A 24,979-nucleotide genomic window follows, 5' to 3' on the forward strand; every position below is an offset into this window, starting at 1 on the left:
CAGTTAGCTTCTCTAAAGATTACATTTAGTGATGAGGTGAATGCTATTTTATTGTTGTTGAATTCTTTGCTTGAAAGTTGGGAAACAATGAAGACGGTTGTGTCTAATTCGTAAAGAGATAAGAGTTTGAAATTTACATAAATTTGTGATGCTGCAGTTGTTGAGGAAATTCACAGGAGAGAGTGTAAAAGAATCCACTTCTGATTATGGTTCTAGCTTAGCATTGGTGGTTTAGCTGAAAGGTAAAGAAAAAATTTGAGTATGATGATAGACAACATAGAAATAGCAGAAGGAATGGAAATGGAGAGATCAAATGTTATTACTGCCACAGGAAGGCCCAATATAAGAGGAACTGTAGAAGATTGAAGGAAGAACTAAAAAAGCTGGATGCAAATACAAATATAGTTGTGCATGATGCTTTTATTTGTTGACAGGAACACAACACCAATACACATCTCTTCAGACAAGAGATTGTTCACATCTTTCACTGTAGGCAACTAGAGCACGGTGAGGATGGGAAATTGTACACTCCAAGACTAGGGGATTTGGAGATATCAATCAAAAGACCGATAGTGGAACTGAGTTGGTTCTGCATGGTGTCAGGTATGTACCTAGCATTAAAATGAATATGATATCTACAAGTAAGCTGGATGATGATGGTTATGGAAGTGACTTTGGTGGAAACCTGTAGAAACTCACTAGAGGATCCGAGGAGGTGGTTGTTGGCCACATGACATCTATAGTGTACATAGCGAGATTTGATGTTGCCAAATGATTAAAGAGACAGATGATGCATAAGGCTGCAAATAGTTTAGATGGAGACAGGATTGAACCAAAATCATTGAAAACAAGGATAAATCCATTGGGAGGTCAAGATAAGAAAAAGAAAAAGAGTTCAGTTGGTTGTCAGGTGATAGCCCCAATTGTCAGACGGTTCAGCGAACTAGTGAAGTTGCACAGGTGAAAGAATACATCAAAAAGGAAGATTGCAATTGGTGTTGAGGTCAAAGTTGAATCTCTAGCCTGGTAACAGACTTGAGTGGGAGTGTCAGGTCATTGAAGAAGAATTCTTTTTTTGACAGTCGTTGGTCGCGATTGAAGAAGGAAGCGTCGGGAGTTACCACTTAGTTTGAGTGGGAGTACGTGGTTGTGTCTTTTACGTCTAGGAGACAATACCACGTAGGCTGCCCAGTCTCATGACAAGCACAGATGGAACCTTGGTTGTTTGCCAAGATGATCAAATGCTGTTGTTGCATTGAGGGTAGAATCTTGGTGGTTTGGCAAGAAGATCGACATTGTTGTTGCAGTGGGAGGCGAGATTGTCGTTTTGGATTGTTGATAATGAAGACAAAATAATAAAAATGAGGGAAATTTATTGAGCCAAAGATAACAATTGAAGCCCAAAGAAAATAATAGTTTTTTCCCAAAGAAAATAATAGTTTTTTATTTTCTTTCTTCCTTGCTCAACAAGCACCACCTTGTGAGTTCCCTTTTTTCATTCGATTTTCTTCACTGAGAGAAGAAATAGAGATTAAAAAATAACACACACGCAGAAGGTGGTGGCATTTTGATAGAAAGGAGAAGAAACGTGACAATTTTTGGTAGAGAAGAGAAAGACAAGTTAAGTGGCCGGTAGAGTGTTGTAGAGTGTTGTTGGTAGTCCGTTCTCATGATTATTGTGAGGTTTTTCATTCTGTATTCATAAGTAACTATTGTGTAGTACTAAAAGCTAGTTGGCTATTGTTATAGCATCAAGAAAGCGTTGTAGAGCGAAGTGAGATCCATTATAATCTTCTCATTATGGTAGAACGTGCATATTGCAAAAGACCAGTATATTTTTCTGGTGTTTGCATTTCTATCCCTTATTTTCTTTATTATTGATTAAACTGTGATCTGGAATGAGAAAACTAGCTAGATCATATTCGATTGCTCTAGCTTGATAATTAAGGGTATTTTTTGTATATTTACCAACATATCACGTCTCCCGTCCATTTAAAACATAAAAGTTTAAATCCAATAAATAAGAGTTTCTTTTACATTTGGTGGTGCTAAGAATTTTATAGAAAAAAAAATCCTACTTGTTAAAATTAAAGACATTAATACTAATAAAAAAAAAACCAAACATGCACTAAAATACATTAAGCCACACTAGACTCGTGAACAAGTAGGGGTGAGCATCGATTGCTCAGTGTCGGTTTTTGACCAATCTCGATGTCAAAAACCAACCTAGTCAATTTCCCATCATGGAAATCGACTTCTATGTCGTGTCATCTTGCACCAACCCAATCTCAACTGGTCGATTTAATTGGTCGATTTCGTTGGATTTAAAACAGTCTTCTTTTTAGTAGAAGATGCTGGTGCCGAAGCTATGGTAAGCTTCCGTACGAAGCAAAGAAGAAAAAAAATGATGGAAAATCAACTATCCGATAAGGGGAGAAGAATGAAGAAGAAGAGGGAGAATGGAGTGGGGCAAAGTGAGAGATGAGAGGAGAGACGGGAAAAATAAATGAAAAGAGAAAAATAAATGGGAGAGGAGAAATGGAGATGATAACAAAAAAAAAAAAAAAAATAAATAAATAAATAAAGATAAAAAAAAAAAAAAAAAACTAGCTTGGTGGTCGATGTTTTCAATGCTCCTGCAGTACTGCAACAGCACGCGGCTTGGACTACCCTATTTTAATTTTATTATTTTTATAAATTAAATATAAATGATCGGTTGGTTTGAAAATCCCTTTTCCAATCAAACCGACCAAACATCAATTTTGGAATTTAAAAACCAATTCCAACCAATTTTTCCATCAAACTGACTGATTTGATCCGTTTGATGGGTCGAATCAAGTTTTCAAAGTTATTTGCTCACCCCGTGAACTAGAATTAAAATATTCGTCACATACCAAATCGTATAAAAATCTTTTAAACATCATAAAAAAACATCATTAATGAATCATTTATATGAATATAAATAAGTAAAAAAAAACCTTTATTATTAATCAAAATAACTTTTATAGTACCAATGTTTGATCGATATATCCATGAAATCAAAATCTCCACATCAACCTCCAAATAGATCAAAAGATGCGTAGATTTCCACACTACATGGTTTAAAAGAATATTAGAAAAGAAAAATACAGAAATAAAGTGAATATTGAAAGCAGGTTTTAGAGGGAGAGAGAGGATATCGTGGAATGTGATGGTAGGAAGAAAAAAGAATTCATAATAAATAATCAAATTCACTATAGAAATTAGAAAGCAGAAGGAAAAAACATAAATCCTTTCTAAGAGCTTTGCAATCAAACCTGACTTAACCCAAAAAAAAAAAAAAAAAAAAACGTTTGCCTTTCACCGTATTATACAATTCTAAACATTGTAACATAACATGTAAGGATTGGCAGTTAATTAGTTTTCTTGTCATCTTCATTTGCAACACTCGCAATTGTTGCTTCAGCAACTTGATTTTCGTTTTCTTCGCCACCAAAACCGTACTCGTTTATACGTTTCCTGTCGACCGGGTACATCCATCTCTGGTATAGATAGATAAGAAATATGATATCTGCAGGGCAACCAATTTACAGGCATCAAAAACATCTCTTCCAAATATACTGTTTGATAATAACAAAACAAAAAGTTCCCACTTTGATTGATAATTTTCTCACCATCTCGGAACACCGAAAGCCGGTGCAGGGTTGGCATTTTGATGACAAAAGCAAATAGATCGTCGATGATTGTATTAAGGAACTTGTATGTCATTTGTCTCCAGGGTAGATGGGCAACAGATTTGAGCTTGTAGTTTATGAACAACTGAGGGCACATCATAATAAACCCTAAAAGAAATCCAAATTCAGATATAACAGACTGAGAACACAGTTACAAGTATTCAGTTGCACTCACAGATTCAGATTGCAACTTAGAAACAAGATTTATCATTTATTTCATATTTCCAAATTAATACTTCATGTGCAAAAGGTAGTTAAAAAACAACAAACATGCAAGGACTTACCAAACATGTACACACAGCTCGTAAGTGAAGAGAGAATCCAAGAATACCAGCTCCTATGTTGTTCATACATGAGTGAATATACGGATGAACAAGCAACGAGGAAGAATAGCACGTAGGACAAATACTTCATTGCAAGATCATCATACTCCTTGGTCTTATTTCCTGCATATGACTCGCGATCACGGAATCTCAACATAGGTATCTTTCCACTCCTATCAATCTGGAATAAAAGGAAAAAGATAATGAAAGAAGATAGAAGGTTCCATTGTTGATATGAATAAGGCATTTATAGGACAAGGATAGATAAAATAATCACTTACAGAAAAAAGAGACAAAATGGGTAATAGACAAATGAAATCATCTACAAAAGAAGCAACTAAAATAAACTAATTAATTGAAGTAATATTTGTACACAACCATCAGCATACGTATCTTTTCTTTTTGAGGACAATAAACTATATAACTAAGAGATTTCATTAAAAGCCTGATCCCATCCCAACGTTCAAAGCAGTGACTGTATAGATTGCCAATAGTCGTCTACGAATCATGCATGGAATTCTGTTTACTCGAGTATCTATTCCTTCCCTTTCCTACTAGGATGGGAAATCTTGTATTTTACACATTCATGTGGTTGAGCCCTTTGGGATCCAAAATACTATAAAAAGTGGTCCTTCAAATCAATACTATTTGACTTGAATTTGTTCTAAAATAAGCCAAGCAATTCAAATTGTTTATTGACACAGAAAAAGAAAGGAAAACTTCTGAAATTATTTCAGTATAAAGCCTTAGACGTATAATAGTTCAAATTGACTCTCTTTTAGAAAGAGAATCTTTGTTGTCTCATGGTAGCCTACTCTAGGTCCTATCGATGCTTTGGATTGAGAGAAACAACAGCAAAACTTTTAAGGATAGAAACAGGAATTTTAAAGCAATTCTTGTTAGCAATTCAAGTTGAGGCCTTTTCTAAAAGCTCCCTTTAGAGTGGTAGGAAGGGAATGCCTTAAGCCCTCACCTTTTATTGTTTCCCCCTCTTTTTAGAAAGAAATTCCTTCCTTTTTCTTTTTCTTTTTAGAAAAAAGATGGATGAAAGAGAAAAGGCAAGGGACCGATTATGGGGAAAGGCACCAACTCATTATAGAGATGACTGAGATCACAATTGAGAGGATCAAATCAGGGAAGCGCTTTTTTTTTAACAAGATACGAGCTTCTCATTGATTAATGAAAAGAATTTGAAAGTCTTCCTCAAAAGATTTCTCACAAAGATCTTCAAAAGGAGGTTCTAAGGACTTCCGGGATGAATCCAAACTCCTGATACTGACCACTACATCGTCTTCATCATCTCCATTATCCAAGAAATCGCAAGAAGAATTCTTACAAACCAATCCTTCATTAGTGAATTTGATTGAGCCAGAAGAAAGAGACTTTAGCCCTTCTAATTTGTCTTTCTTCCCTCTGTCTTTGTTAAAGGCACTCCAAATCAGGGGAAACACTTGATTTAGATGGAATAAAAATATTTGTATTCCAATGTATATTAAAGATAAGAAATACATAGCCTTTTTATATATATAGAAGTATAGCCTTTTTATATATATAGAAGTAAGGCTCAATGCAGAAAGTGAAATAAGAATAAAATAACCATTAATATTTTTTTTTAGTACAACATGTGGGGGTGGAGAATCGAACTCACGCCCTCTTAGTTTGAGATATATATGTTACCATTGAGTTATACTCACTTTTGCAAAATAACCATTAATATTTCCAGCTAATATTCACAAATAATAAATAAACAAAAACTAAAGAAGAAATTCCAAATGGGAAGGTTGGGAATCAACAACGAGAGAGACACCAACTTATGATATAAATGATTGAGATCACGGTTGAGAGGACAAAAGATTAGCATGTATAAATCCGGGGAAACCAAAGAAGATAATTCCAAATGAGAGTAGGACACCATTTGAACTGATTTTGGGTCGGAAGATTACTGCCTCTGCATTTACGTAGGTTTCTAATTAAAGAGCCAACAATTACTCTCGAATTCCTGGAGAGTTTCTCTGTTCTATCACCATGGATTGGGAAAGAGTTGGCGTCATTTAAATGGCATTATTTGACCAACATCTTATGGAGAAGGTATGTTTCTGGGTGAAGTAATGATAGGACTACTGAGAAAAGCTTTATTAGTTATCTTAGTTGGTTGGTTTGTTAAGATAAAATCATATAAGTATTACTAAGGGCATATGAGTCATGGTAAGTTTGTTAGAGTAAGTGTGGTGACCATAAATAGAGAGAAATGGTATGAGCTGAGCGAAAAATATTGAATCACCTATGTAAGAGAAAACTAAACTTATTGAATGATTAGTAGGCCTTTATATTTTGCTTCTTTGATCTTGTGATACAAATTAGCACGTTTCCATAATTTCCATTGAGATTCTAATTGTCATCAGTCTATTTCCTATTGAAAAAAGGCAGCAGCAAATAATAGACAGCAACTAAAACAAAAGAAATAAACAACCAGAAAGGAAATGCTAAGGATCTGATCACATTAGAGCTTTCCGCAAGGAATGCATGAAAAGAGAACTTCGCAAACATGAAAGCATACTGTTTAATAAGATAATACGGTGACGTATACTAACACATGTATATATAATAAAAGCAAATTAAAAAAGCAAAAGCCAGAAAAAAATATTTGTGAGCAGTGAAGAAATTAAAAATAAATGCTACCTCTATATGCATAGCTTTCCCTATTTTCCAGAACTCGATACAGCAACCAATGCCAGAACTTGCAAGTATCATCCATGAAGTATCATTATCAAGTAGATACAAGAAGACAATCAGTTGCGATATAAAGCTGACAATGACAGACTTCGCAGAAAGTCCTTCCATAGACTTATTTTTGTTCCAAAATTGGATATCTGAAGTAGAAACCAACAACATAAGTTAGCAAAGAACATAGATTGCTTTGCAAAATTATAGATATTTACCAATGACGAAAAATAGTGCTCGAAGATCTCTTTACCATTCTTGAAGGCGAGCATATCAAAAACTGAATGAAGTAATGAGACAACCATCGTAACTGCCAGGAGATAGGGATTTCCTTCCAAGAACACCCTCTGAAATATAATTCACTAATCACGATTTGGATAAAAATAGTGTTTTGTTGCACAAATTATCTAACTTATGAAGTATAAGCAACTCACTTCTTTTTCAAGTTTTTGAGATGACAAATACAGATGCCATCATTCATACTATTTTTTTAACAAGAAACGAACTTTTCATTGATAAATGAAAAAGAACAAAAATTGTTCAAAGATACAAACCCCCAAAGGAAGGGGATGAAGAAGGAAAAAAAATAAAAATAAAAATAAAAAAGATACAAACAAACCAAACTTAATAAATAAAGCTTAAACATTACACAAAAAAGCCTCCCAATTAGAACAAATCATGCTAGGAGAATAATTTGCAAAGAGATTGGAGAGAGCACACCATTGTGAGGCTTTGAACTTAGCTATACTGTAGCATTCGAAAGCTGAATGGCTTTTCCCTTTGAAAGTCCTTTGATTCCGCTCAAACCATAACTCATATATAAGCGCTTTAAGGCCGTTTACCCAAAGAAGACTTGCTTTAGGCGAAAAGAAAGGACCAAATAGCAACTGAAAAATTGATGAAGATACTGACTTGTCCTTTACCCAAGCTAAATTGAACATATGAAAGAAAAGATCCCAACAAACTGATGCATAAGGACAAAAGAGAAACAAATGCACTTGGTCTTCGCAAGTGGCAGCACACAAAACACATATAGAAGGTTGGAGGAGCATGTTAGGTAGCTTCTTTTGGAGAGTTTCGGAAGTATTTACTTTCCCATTAAGGAGAATCCATGTTAGAACACTCACCCTTTTTGGGCCGCACGAATTCCACAATCTTGAAACAAAATCCTTAGGCAGAGATGAAGGACTAACTCTAGGCTTACAGAGGGAGCTAACCGAAAAGGATTCAGAAGAGTTTAAACTCCATTTCAACTGATCTTCATCATCACAAAGCTGAATCGGATTTAAACATAACAGCAAAGATAAATATTCTTCCAATTCTTCATCCTTTAGCATTCTCCTAACTTCAATTCTCTAAGAAGAAGAATGTGAGTCCCAAGCATCATAGACTAGTATAGAAGGAGAAGAAGAGATCCGAAATAAGGATGGAAACCTATCCTTTAAGATAGAATCCCCCAGCCATAAATGATGCCAAAATAGAACTCTTTTGCCATTCTTAACCCTGAAAAAGGTGAAGTTTGCCACCAACGACCACTGTTTTTTAATGCAAAACCATGGACTACGACGACTACCAATTTTTTTCCCAGAAACATTCCAGTTAAAATGGTCAATACCATAAATGCTTGCCACAACTTGCCTCCAAAGAGCTGAAGTTTCTATACTAAACCGCCAGCCCCAGATGCCATCATTCATACTAATAAGAACAAACAGTATTTCTCACTAAGAAAAAGCTATACTTTCAGCAACATTATGGAAACAATGGAGAACTAGAAGTTTAACCAATCACAGGCTAAAGAGATTAATGAAAAATACTCACGGCTGATAAAAAATCAAGAACGAGGAAAATGATAGTAACTCTTTGGTTCAAACCGCTAAAATGCCCAAGTAATCAATACAATCCCATACCTTATCCAATTCCTCCCCCCACAAAACCAAAAGTGCGCAAAAGTGTGTGTGAACCTCCATAGGTTGTGATCAATGAGGCTAGTGAAAGAGTAAAGGAACTTGGACTTAGTCTAGGTCTTTTTTTGCTTAACATAGTCCTTTGACCGCTGCATTTTTTATACAAGTATGCTAAATGTTAAAACTTAGGAGTTCCAGGCAAAACAATACTTGGCCACGGGAATTATCATGTTTGAACTCATTTATATCTCACAAGTAGAAATTTTAAGCTTCGGATGGTCCTGAAACTTCTAGACCTGTTAAACCCATAGATTCCGGTCCTAAAATTTTATAGGCACGGATCCATCTAGGGAGCCCCTTTTAATTGAAAAAACAATCTCTTTTCCTTTACATATAAACACAACCTTTTCATTGATATGTGAAAAAGTACAAATTAAATCCAACCACCAATATTTCAAACAAGACCACTCCCCAGTACCTCACAACCCCCTCCCCCCCAATTTGTATCAATTACAAGCAAAGAGAGCACGGAGAGGTATTATCAACTCTGTTTAGTCCATGAAGACAAGCTGTCACCAAAATTACTCCAACCTTCTTCGGGTACTTACCTATCCAAATTGTAAAGGGAATATCTGTTGTTGGGCACTGTTATAGAACAATAATTGCACATAAAATGACCTATAAGTATGTAACTTCCATAGCCTCTCATCTAGGGGTGCAAGCCAAAACCCAAAAACCAATGATACATTGTTCGACAGAGTACGATAGTAATCCGGTTTTCAGATTTTTTTTTTAAACAAACACTATATTTCACAAATTAATGAAATATACAACAGGATGGGGAGGAAAGCCCACTTCAAAGCCAAAATTGGTTACAAGAAAGCCACTCCAATCAGCCACATTTAGTTGGTTTGTTCGATTGCAATAGATTTTTTCAGTTTCAATCAGTTTGGTATTCATAGCCTAAATATATATTTTAGTTCCCAATATTTGGGTCTTTCTTCAAATTATTTCCTAATGTTTTAAAATTTTAAATTTCATTCCTTGGAACTTTTTTTAATGAAGTTCTCACCCCCACTAAATATCAATAAATGTTAAAAGAATGATGATATATAGATTTAGGGGTAAAATACACTTTTGGTCGCTGAATTTGAGGTTAAGTTTAGTGACAGTTTGGTCCCCGACCTATAAGAAATGGCTTTAGAAGGTCCCTAGAGTCAAAATCACTCTCAAAGTGCTGATGTGGCAATGTTGAGATGGCAAAATTTAAGTGATATGGCAAAATTTAATAATTTTATATTATTTTTCTTTTTCCCATCTCTTCTCTCTCTTCCTTCCTTCCTCCCCAATAATGGCAGCTCCACCGAACTTCTGTATTTGGGAAGAATCTCTATTATTTCGCTCTTTACTTCTCAATTCCTTCATTCAACTCTGATTTTGAACCCCTACGAAACGGCCTGCCCCAAAAATTGTTCTTTCCATGTTCTATTCTTCGAACCCATTTCGAGAAATTTCTTCCTCCTCGCCTAAATCAAAAGTTTACAGCGGTCGTCAAAAATCCTCCGACGGCTACATTTCATACATGAAAACGAAGCTCCCCATCAACGGCGGCGACCGTGAGATGAGCAAAAGCCAATACAAAAGCAGAACACACATCGTGCGGATGAGTGTTTTCCTTGCCGGAGTGGCTCTGGTGTTTATGGCCTGCTCTGTTTTTTATTCTATCGTCGGGAAATGAAGGAACTGCTGAGCTCCATTGAAGACGCAATGGAGGAAGACAAGTTAATTGAAGAGATATCCGGTGGGCGTCGGGGAATTCCTAAAGGAAAATCGGGAGTGGAGGATTCGGGTTGGGTTTTTATGGGGAGCTTGGAGATGAGTCTCTAGAGGCGGTGAAGAAATTGGAGAGAATGGGGCAGATTTGGGTCTCCTCTAATGGAGATCTGGATTTTATTGTATAGATTTATCTGCAAAGGCAGTTTTAGCCCATCAAATTAGAGAAGAGGGACTAACAAGGGGGAGGGAGAGTGGAGAAAAGAAAAATAATATAAAAGTATTAAATTTTGTCATAGCACTTAAAATTTGTCAACTCAACATTGCCACATCAACATTTTGAGAGTGATTTTGACTCCAATGACCTTTTAAGAACCATTTCTTAAAGTTCGGGGATCAAATTGTCACTTTTTGAAACTTAGGGACCAAATAGAAACTTAACCTCAAACTCAAGGGCCAAAAGTGCATTTTACCCTAAATTTAAATGTGGTAACTTTATTTCTTTCAGCCCTTAAAAGCCTTGACAAAAACAAGGCTCCCGGATGGTTTCACAATAGAGTTTACTTTTAGATATTGGACTTTTCTGTAGTCGGATTTTCTACGAATGTTTGAGGAGTTTTATCGTAATGGTCACGTTAACGCTTGCCTTAAAGATAATTTCATATGCTTGATACCAAAGAAAGAATTAACTGTAAGGGTAAAAGACTTTCGACCGGTCAGTTTAATATCTTCTATTTATAAGGTATTAGTAGCCTCTTAGAGAATATTTATTCAAACGATTCTTTTGAAGAATTTGTCATGGGAAGCAAAAGAGTTCACATTTCTCACCTTCAATTTGCCAATGACACCCTTCAGTTTTGCAAGAATGAAGATTCTATGCTGAAAGTTCTTTTTTACACCATCAAGGCCTTTGAGTGGTTGTCGGGTTTGAAGATCAATTGGGAAAAATCCTCCATCATCAGACTAAACATTGATGCTCCAAAGGTAACTCATTTTGCTGCTCTTCTTGGTTGTAGGGTGGAAGCTCTTCCTATTTTGTATTTTGGTTTACCACTTGGGGGCAATCCGAGCTGACTTTTTGGGAGCCGGTTCTGAAAAAATTCTCAACGAAATTGGAGAGATGGGGTCGTTTCCAGATATCAAAGGAGGAAGAATGACAGTTTGCGCTATAGTTTTCAACAACCTTCCACTTTGCTACATGTCTTTGTTCCAAGTACCGGTGACAGCACGAAAGAAAATAGAAAAAGCTTGTAAACTTTCTTTTGGGAAGGTCATAGTGCAGAAAACTGAAGCATGTAGCCAATTGGCATTCAGTTGCAGCTCATATAGAAAATGGTGGCCTTGGCCTAGGTGGATTTTTTTAAAGAATTCAGCTCTACTTGCAAAATGGGGATGGAGGTTTTGCCATGAACCTCATGCCCTTTGCCGCACGGTGATAGAAAGTATTTATGGATCTGATCCTTTCAATTGGACGACCTTGCCTAAGGCAAATAGCTGTTCTCGTTGCTCACAGACTAACATCTGCAAGCAATGGAATAATGCATGGCAGCAAGTTAGCTTCATACTGGGAGTGGGAAGCGCATTTGTTTTTGGCATGATAAATGGCATGGGGATTTAGCCCTCAAGAACAGGTCTTGTTTCCTCATTTATTTTTTATCAGCATTCAGCAATACCCTCATTTTCCAGTCTCGAAGTGCTGGGATCCTGTTGTCAAATGTTGGACAGTTGCATCTAGAAGACACCTCAAAGATCATGAAATTCTCGAGTTTTCATCATTACTTGAACATCTTACCAACATAGCTCCCTCATCTATGGAAGATAAGCTCAAATGGAACCTTGAATAATCAGGATCTTTCTCCGTCAAGTCCTACTCATGGTTTTTGGATTCTGCACTTAAATTGCCAAAAAAGCTCCATTTGTCTCTTTGGAAATTAGACAGTCCAAAAGAAAATCAGTGTTCTATCTTGGATAGTTCTCTTTGGCAATCTAAATACTACAAATATTCTTCAAAAGAAGATGCCGCCTTCACTCCTACAGCCCTCAGTTTGTACTCTTTGTTCAGCAAACAGTGAATGTCAAATACATGTGCTATTATTTTGTCAATTTGCAGCAAGTTTTTGGGAGAGACTCTTCTGTCTCTTCGGCCTCAGCTGGGTTCTCTCGAATTCAGCAACAAAAAATTTGAAACAGCTCCTTTTTGGTCCGGCTCTACCCCCAAAAGCTCGTTTGATTTGGTCTAATGCAGTTAAACCATTGCTTGCCGATGGTTTGAGAGAAACCAAAAGCTTTTTGAATAGAAAAACAGAGATTGGTTCGAAGCTTTTGATTTAGCTAAGTATAAGAAATCCCTTTGGTGCTCGATCTGACCTCTTTTTAAAGATTATTCTCCTTCAGCTATTTATCTTTCTTGGGATGTTTTCATTTCTCATTAATTTATACTTTATTTTTCCCTCTCTTTTTTACTCTCTCAGGAGTTTGTACTTGTATCTTTTCATATATCAATGAAAAGTTTGTATCTTGTTAAAAAAAAAAACTTTATGGTGTTGTCAACATTTAGTATACAAACATTTTAATGGGTCAATAATGACAAGCAGATTCGGTTCAAGTTAGCAAGTCATATGAAATGAGTAAGTCCTGATTTTATGGGCGAGAATATTTTTAAACATCAGTAAGTCATAGGACATCCTTTGGTTGGCAAGCTCCCCTCCACTCCCACCCACCCAAACATCCTCCTCCATTCCTTTCTAATGTGGCATCCTTTCAAAAAAGAGGGAGAAACACTTTGGGCTGGAAAGCATCTGCTCATGAGCTTCTTTGGAGTTTTCGCTTGGAAAGAAATTAGAGGAACTTTTAGGATAAATCCTCAAATCCTTCTATCTTTTGTGATATTGTACAGTGTACAGCTTAGAGCTTCTTGGTGGAGGCACTCTTATAGTTGTGATAATGACCACATTTTTTTTAGTACAAGGTGGAGGCACTCTTATAGCAAATACTTCTGAAACTATCCTATCTCAATGATCATCAAAAATTGGATGGCGTTCATGTAATCAAGCTTCATGAGGGAGGGGCATCTCTCTTCCCTGCCCCCATGTTGTATTGCTCTTAATGTTTTAAAGGTTTCTTATAAATAAATAAATAATAATAAAAAATGGATTAGAGCTTTTATTTGGAGCATTTAGTTAGAACGAAATCACATAATTTTCAACGACAAGATTCTCTGTTTCAATACATTCTATGATCAAGCTTTTGTACTAGCTCTTGGGTAGTCGAAAATGTTTTCATTCACCATTCAAAGATTATAGCTCAATCAGTCTTATGAAGGCCTTTCTATAACTCAGTTCTTGGGATTTTTTTTTGTTCAATATTTCCTACTATCAATGAAATATCAATTTCCTACCAAAAAAAACTTTGACCAATCGGAAAAAAACCAAAACTTAGGGACTAAAATATAAATTTAACCATATCGTTATATATTTTTCTTCCCCCACAATTTTTCCAAAGAAATTTTTCCTACCAAAACAAATTCATAGATACTTAAACAGCTATCATACAAGTAGGCTTTTTTTTTTTCGAGAAACCAGGCTTTTTTTCTCATGAGGAGAAACCGAGCTTTCCTTGAGATAAATGAAAATAAGCCCAACAAGGAGCCACCACAAGTATAATTTATTCTACTTATTTTCTCAACCCTTTTATCTCACTATATTCCAGAGCAAAGCAACCATACATTCCAAGCTGCAACAGGATTGCATACCAGAAAAAAAAAAGTGCACCAAAATAACTTAACCAAAAAGTAAAAAAAAAAAACCCCAAGTCAAAGAGAACAAATACCTTCAACTCATCAGCCTCGCCTTCAATCATGCTTCCATAGTTACGGTGAATCTGGAATGACTGATCAATCTGGAGGAATAATTGCCACTTGGTCATGCTTATAGGAGCCACTTCGAGATTAAGGGTCAGTTCATTCACTGTCTCATTTATTTGAACCAACTTATCTCTAAGTAGCCAAAACTCGTTGAAAAAAATGGTTGGATAGTAGTTTCCAGTAGTAGGCTCAACATTCAAGTCTGCTAAAGTCAAGAAAGTCAAATCTAAAGTTGTGGTTTCAATTCAAATATGCTAAACAAAAATCCATCCATCAACGTTACCATGAAGTTCCAGGCTACTATTAAGCCAATTCAGCAACTACAAGGACAATAAAGAGATGAAAGCCAGAAAACATATTATTCATTATATCCAAAGGTTTTAGGAAGAGGAAAAGTGAAACCTAGTGTGCAACCATCTGCATCGTTGTGGCAAAAGGGTCAATCATTCAGATCAAAAGAACCTTTTTCATTGCAAATAATACTGAGTAGATAGCGTTAAAATCATGAAAACTCATTCCTTGATACACAGCATTGTAATTTTGACCTCGCACTTTACATGCAAATTACTAGATCTATCATTTAACAACATGAGACAAGAAATAAAAATATAAACAAGGTAATTTATTGGCAGTGCACACAACTAAACACTGATCAAAGGTAATTCAATCTCCAGAGAGCTATATCTATGAAATATTACATTGCTTTTTAAGAGAGCGCTATTGTAATTTGTAACTCGGTGCACCTCAAACTTTAAAGACTCTGGTTCCAGTTATTCTGGAAGAATGTTATAAAGAATCCATCAACACCATTACCCTCATCACAACTAAACATCGACCTACTAATTTTCTCAAAGATAAGAAGCTGTCAAGGAACTTCCTATCTTCAACCCATATAAGGTGTCAATCCAACCCATCAACAAACTTTCCCAGAAATATTTCTGGGAGCATAAAAACTACTACTTTCATGTTCATAAATCATGAGTACATTAAAAACAGAACTGTGCACTGGTTATGATTTTGAATCATTGAAACTGGTTATCTTATTTCTTTAGATCTCGTACACCACAGAATGTGAGTCCCCAAAGAAGTAATGATAGGTTTACTGTGTTTCAACTGAAGATCATTCCATAGCAAAATCATCCGTGTCAACACAAAACTACAAAACATACAGAAATGAGTTTTCATCATATCTTGAAAACATAAGCAGGCCCTCAACTTAGTTTTAACAAGAAATCATTATATCTCATAGATCTATTATTGCGAACAAGTATTAGTTCCTCGTAAGAAAGGCATGAGCATGAAAGCTTAATGAGATCTATTGAAATACGCTAACTGTATTAGACTTTCCATCAACCTTTGTATCTCTTTTGTTACTTCTACAGCCATTAAGCATAATAAGAAAAAACGAAATTCATGAAGATGAACAAAGGAACATTAAAGGATACAAGGAGCAATATTTGGCGGGACAGCATTATGAGGATATCTGCAAAACAAACAGTAAAAATGTCTTAGGTATATTAGCAGATTACAACACTAATTCACAAGTATTAGTTCCTCATTCGAGATTTTTTTTTATAGGGTTAATGTTTTAGCTATTGGATGGTGTAAATGTTCTTATTCCCCTTTCAATAGCTCCTCCCTAAGAGCCATTGCCTCTAATTGGAAGGCCTTTTTGTAATTAGCCACCATGGCTTTTCGGTTATTTCATACTATCAATGAAGTACTTGTTTCTTACCCAAAAGAAATAAATAAAGAAAACACGTAGTTGTCAGTGATACTCTATATATAGATATATCAAGGGGGGAAAAAACAATAGGCACCTTTTAAGCCATATGATAAAGTTACAGAGCCACAAAGTTGTGATTTAAGAAACCCAAAATTGCTATAATACAATGAATGAAAATTATTGTTATCTGCCCTCTCTAGACAATACCTTTGGTTAGATAATGGCTGCTCAAAAGGATAAGGCAAGATACAATGGACTGAAAGTATCATGGCTTCTTTATGGAGTATTTGAAGAACATAAGTACCCTCTTCTCCATTAACTGGGAATTTCTTAGTAAGTTTGAGGTGAAATTTGTGTCTCCCTCCATGTAATTTCAAGTTTTTGCTTTGTCTAATAGAAAGCTAGAAAGTACCTTTTTTAAAAGAAAAAATACGTCCGGGACATTAGACTTGTCTAGCGTATCTGAAAATTAAAAAAACTTTAAAAAATAACAAATACTTCATTTGGCGTGTCGAACACTCCGTGTCCGATATGTGCTTCTTAGGTTTGAACAAATCTCAAAAGTGAAGATATTAGGCTATGGCAAGCAAAAACTGCCTAGGTCTAAACAAAAGGGTAAATTTCAATTTTGAAGGTACTAGACCTAGAATTTTGAAATGGGCATAGAAAAGCTTTTCTCTTTTCCAAGAATTTGTGAGAATCATATTAGGGATAATTTGGCAATAGTATTAGTACATTAGTTCGGGGCGTTATGGTAATTAGTTAGGGATAAGTTAGATATAAATAGAGGTAGTAGGGAGAGAAGGGGGACATCTTTTGAAAATAGTTTAAGGTGAGGAGCTTGACATAGTTATTTGGAGAGATAGCCCTCTCGAAAGGCTACTGATATTGTAATTTCTCTTTGATATTGCAATATAGTTATCTTGTTACTCTCCTGAAATTAGGAACCTAAAAAATTGGCATCAGAGCAACGATTCTAGCCATGGGTCGTGTATAAGAGTTATTGTTGAAGGTATAGCCTATAGGGATTTTTGGCCAAAGAGAGGGATCTTATGGAATAAATGCAACAAGCAATAGAAGAAGGGCTACGAAGAATAGAAGAAACACAAAATCGGTTGGCAGATTCAAATGATCGGAGGGCAGAAAAATAGCAGTAGACATCAATTAGGGAAGGCGCAACAATGAAGAAACCCATCCTAAAGTTATTGGTTTGTTGAAAGCAGGGGCGAAGACTAAGAGAGGCTGGAAGGCGATGATCATACCCAAGAATGCCTACTGGAGTGCGATGGAAAATCAATCAAGGCGTAAAAGAGTTTCCAGATCCCTTGAGAAGTTGACCAAGGATGAGGAGGCTGCAGCAGCAAACCCAACAAGGTTCAAAAAGAATAATGAAGGAGAAATCGAATGACAAAGAAGAAACGACAACATTCTGGCAGGATCAGAGAGAACTGGGAAGATAAATGTCGCGACTAAGGCTGGATTTTTGGAGGAATATTGATGGCCATTGTCAATTTTATGTCGAAAGGTGAAGACTCGAAGGAGACGAAGAAGCTGGAGGAGACAGAGCTTCAACAGCAACAAAGCTCGAGAGAAGGCAAACAATCATTAAGAAATTAGAAAAAGAAAAAGGTCTAAAGTAGTAATGTAGGCCAATGCCAGCAGCAAAAGCGGGTATGGTTTGAGAAGGAGCTCGGGTGGAGGCTCCGATGAATGTTTTGTGAAGAGGCAACCATGGAGGTTCAAGGTGAAGAAGAGTCACGAAAGAAAGAAAGAAAGAAGGGAGAAGGAACCCTAATCACATGGCTCACATGAAGGGTGAAGAAGAAGAAGATGCTGAAGAAAAGTTGGACCCTGGGTTGGAAAAGAGAATTGGGCTGAGAGGGCTGAAATTAAATAAATTTGTTGGGCCCATGACTTCTTAAAGAAAGAAAATGAGACAGAAGTACAAGATGGACTTTGGGTCGGGGTGTCCTTGATTTTAAACATAGAATCTGAACCGATTTGGCATACCCATGTGGAGAAAGTAACCCTAACTGCAACATCTTCACGTTTTTTTCCTTCTATGCAGTAGACCCTCCAACCTACGCCACTTGATGTGCCTGCTGTTGGTTGCCGTCTGCCCCACGCCACAGACAACCCACTGCCGCCTGTGTCACCTACATCGTCTACCACTTGTGCGCCCGTCGCTATACACGATTGTCTATCGTCGTTTGTCACACCACCACCATCGTTTGTCGCACACCAGTGCGACATCGTCTTCCACCGCCATCACACCATCGTCTTCCACCGCCATCATCCACCATACGCTGCAGTACACCGTCCACGCCCCATCAGAGCAATCGACTCAACTAGGGTTTTTCCTTTACTTTCTGTTTGAAGCCATTTCTAGGTAGATGTTTTATTTTAATTATTTAAAATAAATAAATAAATAAAAATAAAACTCCATTATCTAAGTTTTAAGTTGATGATCCACACCAGGACAAGGTATCTTCGAAAGGCGGGTAATGTGAGAGTCCTATTAGAGCTTGTTTGGGAATAATATTAGTATATTAATTAGAGGTGTTATGGTAATTAGTTAGGGGTTTGTTAGATATAAATAGATGTATTAGGGAGAAAAGGTGGACATCTTTTGGAAATAGTTTAAGGTGAGGAACTTGGCATAGTTCTTGGGAGAGAGATAGCCATATTGAAAGGCTATTGATATTATAATTTGTTTTTTATATTACAGTGTAGTTATCTTGTTACTTTCCCGTAATCAGAAACCTAATAGAATGGTTGAGGCAACCATCATGGGATGGCTCAAGTGGTCAATGAGGGCCAATGTAAATAGCAAAGGACTTAGAGGGAATGAGTTCAAACCATGGTGGCCACCTACCTAGGATTTAATATCCTACGAGTTTCCTTGTCAATCAAATGTAGTACGGTCAGACAGTTGGCCCGTGAATAGTCGAGGTGCGCGCAAACTGGCCCGGACACACGGATATCAAAAAAAAAAAATAGAATGGTTGAGGCATGTTCTAAGGATGCTGTAGCATCTCCAAGGAATCAAAAAGGAAAACGGAATCATAAAAATTAGAAGCACCAGCTGTTTGTTTTAGGTTGAGGAGATTTCCAACCAAAAAAAAAAAGGCACTCTCTCCTTAAGATTATGTCTGGGAGGACAAAGGTAGAAAATTAAAATTCTGCTCGGAAGACTTTCTTTCCTTAATTGAAAGATTCTGAATCATCCCTCTGACATGAAATGAAGTTGGAGGGAGGGGAGTTTGTCAACACACTCGAGCAGAAATAAAATCATATGCAGACAGAACCATCATAGCAGACCCCACATATAATTTTTCCATAAATTTATGAAAAGTACAAAAAATATTTATCATAAAAGCAAAAAAATAAGGAAAATCAAATTTAAATACAACAGTACCACATATAATGTTTCCATAAATTTATTGCTCCAAAAACTTGCAAAAACTAAAAGTTAAAATGTAGTAAACATACCGAGTAAAATCATCAACTAGATTAATAGTAACATTTGGTTTCCAATAAGAAACCCACTCCACAGGACCATCATCTTTCACCTCAACTTGGTCATCATCAACAACCTTGAGCAATCAAAAGTGACACTTGTTTAGACTAGAACTGTTAAGATCGTAAGTACAAAATAGAAGGCTGACATTTAATTTAAATGAGAATTATTGATATGGATCAAATATTGATGTACCATCTAAGGAAATCCATGAAGAGAACCACACCACAATATGACAGAACAGAAATGTTCTGATGCAATTTGAATCATTGTATAGGTAATGGAAAATACACAATAAAACTAAGCTTCCATACACAACTCTTATATTTCTTTTGAGCAATTTCTTTCGTCTCATTCTAATAAACACAGCTCAAAAATCCCAGTGCCCATAAGAAGTGTTGGTGATATATCGCTAACACCTATCAAATATACTTCTGTAAATTTTTTAATATATATAATAATGGCATAGCATAGCATAACATCTTAATCGTATTAATAACTCATAGCATATTAATGCAAGAAGGATTAATATGTGGTGAAAATGTTTTAGTTAAACGCTTAAAAACTATATAAGCACAACCTATTAAGTATCAATCAACAAGCTTCTCTCTCTATGTCGTAAGGTACATGCATCAAAAGCAGAAAGCACATAAGGTACATGCAACAAAAGCAGAAAGCGTGACATCAACCGTCTCTCTGCAGATTCTAGACAATTTTCTTTAGGTTTGCTCAGGTAAATCAGGACGAAGAAGAAGAATAATAATAACAATAATAGAAAAACTCAGCCTTAAACAACAACAACAACAAAAAAAAAGGAAGATAATAGTAATAGATGCGTTTCTCCTCAGAAAAAAGACAGTAGAAAAACCCATTCAAACAAAATAACAGGTGACTGTTCAAGAGTGCCTTCCCTAATTAGCATCTCTCATGCCTCATACCTATGCATGCTTTTAATATCAGTGAATGGAAAGTTATTTGATAAAAACTTTGCGATGGTAGAGGACTCACCTCTTTCAAAATTTCACCAGTATCAGAACCTGCAGAATTTCCCAATAAACTCCTCCTTTTATCTGATTTTGACTTGGGAAAATACACCACGAGAGCTGAAATGAATTAAAGTACACATCCTCAATTGCTGATAAATTACTCATTGCTTCATTACAGATGAAACAGAAAACTCTAAAGCTTAAGATAACAAGAAAAAAGATACGATCTTACGATGTGTCCTTCCAAATGTAGCAAGAGGCTGAAACTCTGGATCACTAGGGTCTGGAGTGTACCCTGACCGTGCGAAGAACACATGTGCAAACATAGATCCATTTTGCTTCAAAGCCTATAAGAAGAGCTATTGCATCAAAACCCTCTAACATCAAGAATTATAAGAGGGACTAAAAAGACAACAAATAAATGTCCCTGAAATAAGTTTAATAGTACCTCAGATGGATAGTACTTAAATGAAAGAGACCTGCTACTTTCTTGCCCCCATACAGCATAAGGTATACCACTCTCATGCCAAACAAGCGCACCTTCACTTCCAAAGTCGTTAAACCTTTCATGCTCAGAAAGATACAACCACATATCCTGAAGGAAATTAATGCAATTGGTAACAGGATCTATAACTAAAAATAAAATGGTATAAAAACATAATACACTACATATGGATAAAAAGCAACAAGGAAAACAAAAACCTACATTATATTTATCACTAAGAACAGACATAAATTATTATCTACGGCAATAACTGCTTAAATATCAAATTAGGTAACTCTCCCTTCAGCAGGAATTTCAATGCAGATATGATACGTGTCCAATAAGTGTTGGAGTATCGGAGTGTCCGACACACGTTACCCAAACTGAAGTGTCCATGCTTCTTAGGCTGAAAAACCAGTGCGAGCATCCTCAGATAAATTTCAATGCAGATATTTACATAAAGCTTAATTTTTACATCACATGCTTGATGCATAACATTGAAGCTTCGGGATCACTCCTGTAGTCAACAATAACAACCATTTCTATCTTCAACGATAAATATTGAGAATCCTGAGTGCTGAGTATTAACTTCTAGAGTGAAAAAACTATTCTACACCCTTCTCAGCATCCAGCAGGCTCAGTTTGTGGTGCTCCGACGTGGCGAAATTCAAGAAAACCCATACAAATAAAATAAAATACTCTCAAGAAAAGTGAATCCAAAATTATCCAAATCACTACTCGCATATAAAACATGGAGAACAGCAAGTACAACGAATTCGCCGTCACTCAACAACACATCAAATAATCTATGTACAAAATTACCAGCGGTTCCCCCTTCTGGAAAAGATTGGACATGAGAATAGCAGGATCAGAGGGCTTCTTCGGAGAGAAGAATTTAGAGGCGAAGTACCAAAAGACAGCGATCCTTATGATTCCAGTGATAGACTGTCCGAAGCCTCCTTGCTGCTGTTGCTGTTGCCTGGGCTGCCCTACTCCGGCGGCTGCTGCTGCTCCTCCACCGCCGGCTCCTCCCTCAACCGCCGGCGTCGCCATCTTCTTCCCTCTATGCAATCGAAGATGGAAGCAGAGAGAGAGATTCGTGAGTCCGTGTACAAGTAAAAGCTTCGTAGAGTATATATAAAGAAAACGAACATTTATTTCTTTTTGGGAAACTTTCTTTGGATTTAGAGAATCATAAAATTTAGGGTGTAATCGGGTCGGTTTTCGGAGAAACCGAACAGACCCGAAAATATTATAGTTAGCTCCGAATCACTGCGAGTGTTTCTTTTTTTTTACTAGAATACACGCATATTTTTTTAATTATAAGATAACTTAAATTTTAAATAATTTTTGGTAGAATATTTTAAGTATAATTATATAGAAAATAATTAAGATTAATTTTTAGATATATTTATTATTATTGACCATTAATTAATAATAATAAATGTATTATTTATAATTAATGGTTAATGACATATTTCGTAAATAAATAAATTAAAAAGTAAAGGAAAAAATTATTTAAGTTTTAATAAATTTTAAGGTCACATTTCATTTTTTTTAATATGTTGATGCAATTTTTTGGAACTCGGGTCAGGTCGAGCAAACCAAGTAACCCGGGGAATCGATCGTCGAACTTTTGGATAAGGATTTGATTCGGAAATTTGGAGGAGCTTGGATCTACAATAGGAGAGAAAATAAGAGAATAAACACTAGTGTGGTGTCGGCCGACCACACTCCGATGCTTAAGTCAGTTGATGAGCTTTAAGCGTGGAAGAGAGGAAATGAGCAAATCTCGAGTGAATTGCTTGAAAGAGAATGACATAGCTTTCTTCTATTTATAGGTTTTGATGGCAGTGTGAACAGGTGTTGGAAAAGTCAAAGAGGTTTTGTCAAAGTCAACTGCCGCTCTATAATTGGGTCTATAATGAGACCAATAGATGCGAAAGAGAGTTGGTGGGTGTTTTGCGTCAAATATCCGCACTATGGTGGCAGCTTTGTTGGCGGTGGTCAAAGAAAGTGGTTGAAAAAAGGGGGTGCGACCTAATAGGCCACACAAAATCGGGGCCCACTACCACAAGGCAGTGGGTCCGCTCAACTTTCCCCCTCCCAGCGTTTTATTGTGCGGCTGGGAGGGGGGTGCCGCACAATGCATGGTAATGCCATGCATTGTGCCATGTATTGTGCATCGCATTATGCATTGGGCTATTTCTCATAGGCCCAATTCCTTTCTCACTTTATGGGCTGCCAAATCTCTTTTAATTCCTCCAATATTAAGCATTCACTTCAAAGTTTCAAAGTTAGGGTTTCCTAGCTTTTGAGTATGTTGTGTTCCCTCTTTTTTTCTTTTTTGTAGCCACCACCCACCTCCATCTCTCTATTTTGACTTCCATTTGCTCACTTTAGCTCCTTCATTTACCGCAGTCGTCACACTGCTTGCTGTTGATTTTTTCTCGGATTTTCGGTAAGTGATTTTTTTTTAAACCAAAATCCGCACAACAGGCCGCACAATGGACTGCCCAATGGATTACCGAATTTTGCTCTCTTCTTCAGTCGTTGCTCGTCGGCGAGGTATTTATATATTTCCACATTCGTCGTTTGAATGTGTTGTCCATAGTGTCGCTATGTCGCTCATAGTGTTCTTCATAGCTCCACCCGACTTTTGTGAGCGCTCGTTCCTTAAAATGTCCTTGCCGCTTAAAACAAGGCCCAATTTCGCATTATTTTTCTTTTGGGCGCCGAATGTTATGCACAATATTATTCTCTAAAGCTGCACTTTGTTGCTTACTTTTGGGCGCGTGGTCTTCACATAAGTATATAAAAAGGTATCACGTCATCCTTTTTGTACATATCTTGCTTGAAAATTTGTCTTTTCTCTCAACAATAGTGCGGTTTATTGGGCATCTTTGAGGCTTTAGGGCATTTATTATTTTATTGCCCCTTTTTTTTTGTTTGGCTGATGTCTTTTCATTGCTAACTTGTTTTTTTATGGACGTCTAGTCTTAGCTCGTACCCATGGTCGACGTACCTACGTTGCTGCACATTTAGAAAGAGGTCTAACTAACGTGGGAAAAAACGAGAACTTACTTACAGAAGGCAGTTTGCATCATTACGGCCTATCAGATCTGACCCGTCCTCTCTCCGAGGCTCAGAGTCGACTTGTTAGTGAGCCCCCATCTCTTGGTCATACTAGTGATTCCACTTCAGGTAAGTTCCCTCTCCTTGACCTTTATTTGCTTCTTGCTTTATGACTTGCCTTTACGATTTACCTTTTTTTGCTATTAGATTCTTCCGAGTCTTCCAAAGATCAGGCGGATATGAGTTTCTTTGATCAACTTCAAGCTAACAAGAAGTCTGCCTTGAGCGGGGGAGCTTCAAGTTTGATTCACCAATTCAGCGGTGCCAAGGGGTAGAACCATCTACTCTACCTCGACCTGCCGGTGTTGCTCCTACGGCTACTATTCGCCCTCCTCCTTTGTCTGCTCGATCTGTGCTTCCTAATTCTGCTACTATGACCTTTGGGTCGTCTCTCCCTACGATTCTTGAGTCTTCCCATCTTGAGAGATCCCCGACTCCTTTACGAGGCCCTGTGTTTGGTTTTCAAGGACTTTACCAAGCACCGTTGCTACCGGAAGAGATTGACAAGGCTGAGAGATGTATTCAGGAGAGGGTGCAGAAGGTGAGCTTGCTTTTCTCGCCTTCTTCTTTTTCCTTTCTTTATTTTTTATGTTTTCCTCTGTTTTACTACCACTTGTTTGTTCTTCAGTATTGCGCACTGGTTGGTTCGTCGGTTTATTGTATGGGAACCGAGCTGTCTTATTTGTAGCAGCAAAAGATTAGAGCTAATACAACTTTGGAAGAATCTCGAGAACTTACGCGCCAACTTGACCGACAGAAGGCTGAGTTCGAGATAACGCTTGGTCAGATACAACCTGAGAATGATCGTGCGATGGTAGAAATTGAGGCTATG

At 36.8% G+C, this 24,979-nt stretch overlaps 1 protein-coding gene across 1 annotated transcript; it reads right to left on the reverse strand.

The window, feature by feature from the left end:
- Nucleotides 1-3,194: 3,194 nt before the first annotated feature.
- LOC111017802 (uncharacterized) lies at nucleotides 3,195-22,150 on the reverse strand. Its single transcript, XM_022293679.2, has 12 exons — nucleotides 21,835-22,150; nucleotides 20,977-21,123; nucleotides 20,761-20,875; nucleotides 20,551-20,645; nucleotides 19,515-19,618; nucleotides 15,742-15,779; nucleotides 14,263-14,498; nucleotides 7,011-7,104; nucleotides 6,716-6,906; nucleotides 3,998-4,217; nucleotides 3,654-3,821; nucleotides 3,195-3,550 (listed from the first exon to the last, which is right to left on the reverse strand). Exons 1-12 carry the CDS (start codon nucleotides 22,063-22,065, stop codon nucleotides 3,393-3,395), a joined length of 1,797 nt encoding a protein of 598 aa, XP_022149371.1. The 5' UTR covers nucleotides 22,066-22,150; the 3' UTR covers nucleotides 3,195-3,392.
- Between the last annotated feature and the right edge of the window lie 2,829 nt (nucleotides 22,151-24,979).

The sequence above is a fragment of the Momordica charantia genome (genome assembly GCF_013281855.1).
Source record: "Momordica charantia cultivar OHB3-1 chromosome 1 unlocalized genomic scaffold, Mcharantia_2.0 BLBB01000001.1, whole genome shotgun sequence".
NCBI classification, from domain to species: Eukaryota; Viridiplantae; Streptophyta; class Magnoliopsida; order Cucurbitales; family Cucurbitaceae; genus Momordica; species Momordica charantia.

Excerpts from the sequence above, each read along its gene's own strand:
- LOC111017802 (XM_022293679.2), bottom strand. The coding sequence starts at position 22,065 with ATGGCGACGCCGGCGGTTGAGGGAGGAGCCGGCGGTGGAGGAGCAGCA. Across the intron at positions 21,124-21,834 it reads TCCAGAAGGGGGAACCGCTG|GATATGTGGTTGTATCTTTC; the intron begins GTAATTTTGTAC and ends AATTTCCTTCAG. Across the intron at positions 14,499-15,741 it reads CCCGCCAAATATTGCTCCTT|ACTTGAATGTTGAGCCTACT; the intron begins GTATCCTTTAAT and ends TGACTTTAGCAG.